At 44.4% G+C, this 8,942-nt stretch overlaps 1 protein-coding gene across 2 annotated transcripts in view; it reads left to right on the top strand.

Annotated features, from left to right (window-relative positions):
- Nucleotides 1–2,236: 2,236 nt before the first annotated feature.
- Nucleotides 2,237–8,942, top strand: part of LOC137420942 (fibroblast growth factor receptor-like 1) — a 331,836-nt gene continuing 325,130 nt past the window's right edge. Inside the window, exon 1 of one of the 2 annotated variants that reach the window (XM_078772157.1) lies at nt 2,237–2,387. In XM_078772157.1, the coding sequence (XP_078628283.1) occupies nt 2,327–2,387 (61 nt within the window). In that variant the 5' untranslated portion in view covers nt 2,237–2,326. The remainder of the gene's footprint in view (nt 2,388–8,942) is intronic. The other variant, XM_078772158.1, reaches the window with a different exon arrangement.

Here is an 8,942-nt window from a genome sequence, read left to right as displayed (position 1 = left end):
CTGCTACAAATTACCTTCTACAAACATCTTCGGGTCTCCACCGGGGCTTCCTCGTTTGCCCGGCGCCTGCGGGGCAAATATTTTCCCTCCCAGGGTGCGAGAGGCCACTCACACTGGGGATGTGCGTGAGGGCGCCATAAAGTGTTTGCCTTTAATTTGGGAACCATTTGTACTTCATTAACGGCAGGAGTCTGTGAGTGTCAAACGTTTGTCGCCCTCACGTTCTACATACCGGGGGAGGGTGGCTCGAGCAGCTTGTGAGCCTCCGCCAGCTCTTTATGTACCGTGCTGCATACGTGAGCTACCTTACCGAGGCTACCTGCTCGCCATCGAACTCGCTTGCTTTCCTGTCCGGGCAGGCCGTCTATCCGCCTGAGAGCTATCTTGTCTGCCAACATACCTGCCAGATGCCAGTCAGTCTTCCTTTTCGGCATCCAACCTGTCCGCCCACGATTGAACCCAAACGCTCAAAATTGCCCTCTTACCCCTCCCCACTTCCCCATTTCCCTCCCCTTTCCCCCCTTCCCATTTTTCCTCCCCTTTCCCCCCTTCCCCTTTTTCCTCCCCTTCCCTCTTTCCCCCCTTCCCCTTTTTCCTCCCCTTCCCTCCTTCCCCGTTCCCCTTTTTCCTCCCCTTCCCCCTTTTCCCCCTTCCCATTTTTCCTCCCCTTCCCTTTTTTCCTCCCCTTCCCTCTTCCCCCCCTTCCCCTTTTTCCTCCCCTTCCCCTTTGTCCTCCCCTTCCCCCTTTCCCACCTTCCCATTTTTCCTCCCCTTCCACTTTTTCCTCCCCTTCCCCCTTTCCCACCTTCCCCTTTTCCTCCCCTTCCCCCTTTTCCCCCTTCCCATTTTGCCTCCCCTTCCCTTTTTCATCCCCTTCCCTCTTTCCCCTTTTTCCTCCCCTTCCCCTTTTTCCTCCCCTTCCCCCTTTCCCACCTTCCCATTTACTCCCCTTTCTCTTTTCCTCCCCTTCCCCCTTTCCCACCTTCCCCTTTTTCCTCCCCTTCCCCCTTTCCCCCTTCCCATTTTTCCTCCCCTTCCCCTTTTTCCTCCCCTTCCCTTTTTCCTCCCCTTCCCCTTTTTCCTCCCCTTCCCCCTTTCCCACCTTCCCATTTTTCCTCCCCTTTCCCTTTTTCCTCCCCTTCCCCCTTTCCCACCTTCCCCTTTTTCCTCCCCTTCCCCTTTTTCCTCCCCTTCCCCCTTTTCCCCCTTCCCATTTTCCTCCCCTTTCTCTTTTCCTCCCCTTCCCCCTTTCCCACCTTCCCCTTTTTCCTCCCCTTCCCCTTTTTCCTCCCCTTCCCCCTTTTCCCCCTTCCCATTTTCCTCCCCTTTCTCTTTTCCTCCCCTTCCCCCTTTCCCACCTTCCCCCTTTTCCCCCTTCTCTCTTTCCCCCCTCCCCCTTTTTCCTCCCCTTCCCCTTTTTCCTCCCCTTCCCCCTTTCCCACCTTCCCATTTTCCTCCCCTTCCCCCTTTCCCACCTTCCCATTTTCCTCCCCTTTCCCTTTTTCCTCCCCTTCCCCCTTTTCCCCCTTCCCATTTCCCCCCCTCCCCCTTTTTTCCTCCCCTTCCCCCTTTCCCACCTTACCCTTTTTCCTCACCTTCCCCTTTTTCCTCCCCTTCCCCCTTTTCCCCCTTCCCATTTTTCCTCCCGTTTCCTCTTTCCCCCCTTCGATGACTACAGAACAATCACGACCGTCGTTCCTCCGAACGTCTCATCAAAGTCCAAGAAACGCCAACATTTTAAAACAAAAGCAAAAACTTTTTAAATCCACATCGAAATGATTAATAAATGTTTTCTTCTTCTTCTGCCTCTTCTTATTCTTCTTCTATTTTCGATGTCCTCGGGTAATTGAAAAAGGAAAGAAAACGTTATTGCCATTACTTGGATTCTTGCTTTTATCTATCTATTGTTCAGAGAACCTTTTGAACGCTCAAGGTGTCTGCTTGCTGCATCACCCAATGATATTTACCCGTTTGCTAATGATCAATCGTCGCAGTTGCTGTTGTTTGCTACCTGTCGCACACCGTCCGTCTGGCACTCAAAACGTCGAACCCCGTAAGCCAGAACCAATTGTCAGATTGACACATGTCACCCAGCCTGACGCTCTTGTGCCCCACTCCTTGCGAAGCGCCACGTACCCCTCCTTCATGTCCGACTCCTGAGCCCCTCCCCTACACTCGAAGCCCCCGCCCCCGTACCTCCCCCTCCCCGTACCTCCCCCGACCCGAATGAGTGTTTGCGCGCTACTCCTTTTGTAAATGCCACGACGATTCCCCGCAGGGCGGCGTTTGCTCTTCTCCCCGGTGAGAAGCCGAGGCCCGCTGGGCGATGGATGACGCCCGCTCGCTGTCCCTGCTGACTCTGCTCGTGCTGTGCGCAGCCGCACGCGGTAAGGAACCGCTCAGCAAGTTTCCTCTGATCGCATTTGCACCGCGAAATTCCGTTTGTCAAATCGCATCAGAGGCTCTGCTCTTACGCTCGCTCAGACTCATTTGCACGAATATTTCTCTTCTTGTCTGATTCCCTCTAGGTCCTCTCGATCTAATGCTGTTAAGTCCTGCATCAATGTCTGCTTTTTTTTCTCCAAATATAATTTTAGGTGCTTAAGTGTGTGCGTGTATATATATGTATACACACATACACACATGCACACATACACATATAATACACACATACACACTTGCACACATACACACACATATAATACACACATACACACATAATACACACATGCTATGTATATAATATGCTGTGTTTGGGTGTGTGTACGTGTATATGCTTGCTGCATCATATATATATATATATCCCTACAACTTTGTGATGTCTAGCCTGGGTTCGATTCCAGAGCCAACTATTGGTGCTTCACAGTCAGGGACGTTGCATCACAAAGTGCTCCGTGGCTTAGATAGATGGCCATCAAACTGGGTGTCCCATGTGCTAGCATTATTTGGTGAACGTTAAGGATTGGATGGGGTCTTTCATGAAGTATATGAGAGATATCGCCACGACCCTGAACAAATTACAAGTCAGCTCCAGGTGACCGGCAGCCTGGCCAGCTGGTTCGTGAAAGACTTGGGGAAAGAAAATGTGTGGAGGTGAAATTAATTGGCAGCATTAGGATGTATGTATGTACGTATGTATGTTGTATATATGTATGTATGTATGTGTATATGTATGTATGTATGGTTTAAATGACAAAATTTTGCACTTTTTACTGATTTATGATTAAGTATTTTAACGAACCTGCTTCACATTACAGGTGTTTTAAAAAGCATTCAGCCTAAAGTGCACATTGTGACCACATAATATGATAATACAATGATGAAATGCAAAGCTAATAGTGTGTCTGTGCCTCTCATGTATAAGCTGACATTTCACAGGAAGCAAGGGATTTGTATATGTGGTAATGTGGGCTTTGACACTATTTGCGATGTTCTCCCCAATTGGTCGCATTTGAATCGGGAGGAAATATTTCACTCGGGAAGGCAAATGCATCAGTATTTGGAGAGTGTATTGTGCGTACGTGTGCTATAGTTCTTCAAATTACTTCATAACTATTGAACAAAATACACCATTATTATCCATGGAACACGAAACAAGGTGTCATACTTACGTGCTGTGGGATGCACACTTTTGCAATTATTCATTATGCGTATGATAAACACCGAGCAATCAAGCTGCATGGGTCTTAAATGAAAAACAAAAAAAAGATAATTTACACACACACACACACACACACACACACACACACACACACACACACACACACACACACACACACACACACACACACACACACACACACACACACACACACACACACGGATGTGTGTGTGTGTGTGTGTATATATATATGTGTGTTTATATATATATATATATATATATATATATATATATATATATATATATATATATATATATATATATATATATATACTGTATATATATATATATATATATATATATATATATATATATATATATATATATATATATATATATATATATATATATATTATATTATATTATATTATATATATATATATATATATATATATATATATATATATATATATATATATATATATATATATATATATAATATTATATATATATTATATATATACACGACCGGTCAAAAGTTTTAGAACACCTCAATTTTTCAGTTTTTATTGAAATTTACGCAGTTTAATGTCTCAATGTACTTTGAAATTAAGCACAGAACAAATAAACAATTGGAGATTAAAAAGAAATCATAGAATCATTTTGTTTAATAAAATTTAATTTAATATTTTGACTCAGCAAAGTAGCCACCTTTTGTAGATATAACCGCCGAACACACTCGTGGCATTCTTTCTACAATGGAAATCAAATATTGTTCGGGAAGTTATTCCCAACACTGTTGCAGAAGTTCCCACAAATGTGTCGCACTTGTAGGTTGCTTTGCTTTCACCCTTCTGTCCAGTTCATCCCAAACCAGCTCGATGGGGTTTAAATCTGGAGACTGTGCTGGCCATTCCATGATTTGAAGCCTACTGTCTTGTTCTTTTCCTCAAAGGTAGTCTTGACATAGCCTGGAGGTGTGTTTAGGGTCATTATCTTGCTGTTTGATGAACCCCTGACCAACTAGGCGTATACCAGAGGGTATTGCATGGCGCTGCAAAATGCTGTGGTAGCCCTTTTGGTTCAGCGTACCAGTCACTCTGTGCAAGTCGCCGATTCTGGATCCAGCAAAAGAGCCCCAGACCATCACGCTTCCTCCTTTGACAGGAGTTTGACAGATGGTGTCACACACTGAGGAACCATCCTTTCGTCTACTCGATGGCGTACAAAAACCCTGCGTGATGAACCAAAGATTTCAAATTTTGATTCATCGGTCCATAAGACCTTCTTTGAGTCTTCAGTGGTCCACTGGCGGTGCTTCATGGCCAAGGCAAGCCTCTTTTTCTTATTTTCTCATCTTAGCAATGGCTTTCTGACTGCCACTCGACCTGTCAAACCCGCAGCTCGAAGTCTTCTCTTCACAGTTGAAACTGAGACTTGCTTACTTCGACCAGTGTTAAGCTGTGCTTGAAGCTGTTGTCCTGTGAGCCACCTATCACACAAGCTGTTGACTATCAGAAACTTGTCTTCTGATTCTGTTGTGGCTTTGGGTCTGCCAGACCTCTTCTTGTCAGAGTTTCCTCCAGTTTCCAATACACTACTTCCTGCAGTGCAATATTGTCCAAATAATGCATCAGAGGGTGTAATAACAGTCTGTTCCAATACTGCTTTTATACAGACAGGGGGTTTGTAATCAAGTATTCAGCAGAGGTTGGGGCACCTGTAGGAATTGTGTGCAACAACTTTCAAGGCTTAATTTACTTACATTGCTGCAGAACCGCTGTAAGTTGTTAACCCATTACTTGTTCCCTGAAGAAGGCCTTTTTTACAATATAACTGTGCAATTTACATTATTTTCCCGTTTTTGCAAACCTCAACTTTTTTTTTAACCTCGAGCAGTTTACTGCTTACCTTTGTACCATTTCCGGTTATTCACTGGACATTAAACTGTGTAAATTTCAATAAAAACTGGAAAAATTGAGGTGTTCTAAAACTTTTGACCAGTAGTGTATACATATACACACAATTATGAGGGTGTGCGTGTGTACTATATGTACACAAACACACAAATATATATATATATATATATATATATATATATATATATATATATATATATATATATATATATATATACACACATACCGCATTAGTTCAGGTTATTGATTAGGTGAGAGCTGATTGGATATTCCCTCCAACTACATGTGAGAGATGTGACTGGGTCTTGCTTTCAATTGTGTATATATATATATATATATATATATATATATATATATATATATATGTATGTATGTATGTATGTATGTATGTATGTATGTATATATATATATATATATATATATATATATATATATATATATATATATATATATATATATATATATATATATATATATATATATATATATATATATATACATATATATATATATATATATGAATGAATGAATGAATGAATGATCGTTTTGAGGCCATTTTTCCCCGCTAGAGCGGGGGTTAGCCTTGCGGGCCCCATGACAATCATGGTTCCCTGTTTGAGACAATGTTTTTATGGCCGGATGCCCTTCCTGACGCCAACCCTTGGTCGCCTCTTACGATGCGCAGGGATACGGTGTACCTATTCTAAACCGGGGTACACACCGGGAACCGGGGTACACACCGGGAATATATATTCAGGAATATACATCAGGTCAGCTGTCCAACCAATGGGTGAAGCCCAAACCCCTTTTCCCCACTCCACTTCCCTCAACAATCCCCCTTCAACTGTCACCCTAGCTATATATAAAAAATTGTCGCGTTCCTGATGATTAAACTCTTTCCAAGGAATGGATAGCCGGACAAGCTGTTATTCTAAAGCGTTCAGTTCAAAACAACTTTTGTATGGCGAAGTTAATACACATGGGGGTGGGGGTGGGGGGGGGGGGGAGGAATGGGAAGTGGAGGAGGAGGAGCATGCTGAAGAGCACTTACCTGCATGGATCCCACTGACAGCCTCCAAACCCTGCAGAAAATAACTTGGGACGTCCCCACAACCAGATTTGAAACACGGACACAGGGAAAGGTAACTGAAAAAATTTATGTTTGGGTGCACTTAAGTTTGATCACTGGTGGGGTCTTGTCAGGGTTCGTCAAGGTCATTGGCGGTAACCGCTCGCTCGTTGGTGGGAACCGCTCGCTCGTTGGCGGGAACCGCTCGCTCCCGCTCTGCTAGGCCTCCGCACGCCCTCGCTCACTATGCCGCGCCCGCCTGTGCGCAACAGGCCCTCCGCGCGAAGCGAACGGGCTCCGTGCAGCTCACTCCTCTAGCCGGGCCTGTCCCCATCCTCCCCGGTGGGAAGCTGCAGCCCTCGGTCTGCGGCCCTGCCCTTTGCCTCTGCACGTCCAACAGTGGTGTCTCCGAACACGGTCGGTCCGATCGCTTCCTTGAGCCCGTGGTCCAAGCACAATCGTTCGCTTTATTGTCCAGAACGAGAGAGACAAATGCCGACTGCCGCGATCCAGACCAGCCGCAGAGAGCAAGGCGAAGTGAAGAGCAGAGAGATGCGAAGAGAAAAGAAGAAGACCGAGCGAAGCGAAGAGAGCAAAATGTCCTCTAGCACATGCTTTTATCTCCCACGCTCTCACGTCATTGGCCATGCTTCACCAATCAGTGAGTCCTTTCTTACCAGTCCTCCTGTCATTCAAGAACCCTGACCAACCACGGCTCCTTGGGGCGTGGCCTCGGCCTGCCTGTCCTGTGTGTGCCTCCCAATTCATGGTTGTCAGCTGTAGGGCTCAACGTCCTGGCTTTCGGTATGTTTATTATCAATTAGTGCCATTAAATGCACGATGCTAGCTCTACATGTCTATGGTGCGGTGCCAAAATAGACAAATGGATAGATACAGAGGTAACGACGTACAAGGGATATTTTACCCATAATCCCTGAGCGAATTAGCACAAGAGCCACCCTTCATATGGCCACACGTAACACTTTATCCGAACACACGACCTACCGGACCTACCTACTTATCCTTCTTCTTCACGACAATCGGAGCATGCTAATTTATGCAAATCTACCTGAACTAAAGTAATCACTGCCTACCCCCTACAAACGTAACAATATATATGCATATGTGCATGCACACATGCACACACACACACACACACGCTTTTTATACCTATTAATTTCGAGATCAGTTTGTAATGTCTCCCTTGGTGAATTCATGAATCTGAGCGAATAATTTTTTTAACGTTTTGTGTAAGAAAATGTGAGGTATGTATATTGTTTTCCTTTATCACCTTCGTTATCAGATTATGTGCAGCAAAACCCCCTTGGGAATGTGGATCTTACCTCTGTTCACAGTTCAGTTGTGATTGAACTAATAATGGCGGAGAATAACGTCTCCCTGGATTAATGTCCAGTTAAAGTTAAACTTCACGAGGAAGAGACTTTTCGAGGACGATTTGTCAACTTATTCAAACTCCTCATCTATTCACGTCGACACGTTTACTATGGTTATCTCCTTTCTTTATTCATCGGTGTTTTACTTTAAAACCGGCAATAGACGAATTTCCAAGAACGACGTCAGTTATCTTGAGACACGAAATCGGCGCGTCCTTTCATTGGAGGTACAGGATACCTTTTCTGAGACACAAGAATGCGAGAAATCAGAGTCGGATCAGTTTAATCAGAGATTGTTGAATGGGACTCATTGAGGCATTCTGACATCAAGTGATCTCAAACCTGACAATTCAGCACTGTCTGTTTTACCAGATTGTCAAGATCTTCCCTCTTTAGTTACTTCAGGTACATACCTTTAATTGCATTCATTACTCATGACTGGGTCCACGCCATCTTAATAAAGGGATTACCAATCAGGACAATCTTTCAGACGTCTGGAAGAGATGTGCAATCTGAGCGATCACTCAAAATTAAATTGGCGCAGACCATTTTTTACCATACGTGGTTCTGACTGCCAACACGGCTTGGGGTCCAGTATTTAAGGAGACTGATACCGGATGTATGCCACATGTTACCACATTTGTGTTTATGCGACGCTTTTTCAAATAGCACGTGTTACGAGCCTTGCTCACCGAGTGTGGATAGACCACAGCTGTTCAGGTGGCCTCGGCCCATGTCCGCACCACACAACCTGGCAGAGCAACTCCCATCCCCTCCCACCCTTTCACCCTCCCTAGTTGCCCTTCAAACCACAGCCGGTGTCTATTGTGTAAAATGTCAAATGGTTTGTAAATGTTGTCAGCTTTGAAAAATGGCTTGCTCATGGAATAAACCTTTTTGTGCTTCAGCAAGTTGAAAGAAATACATTTGGATGTTGTGAAATGTAGGAAAAACTATTG

This window comes from Myxine glutinosa, chromosome 2 (genome assembly GCF_964187855.1).
Source record: "Myxine glutinosa chromosome 2, kmMyxGlut1.1, whole genome shotgun sequence".
Lineage (NCBI taxonomy): Eukaryota > Metazoa > Chordata > Myxini > Myxiniformes > Myxinidae > Myxine > Myxine glutinosa.
This window is presented reverse-complemented; position numbering and strand designations above follow the sequence as displayed.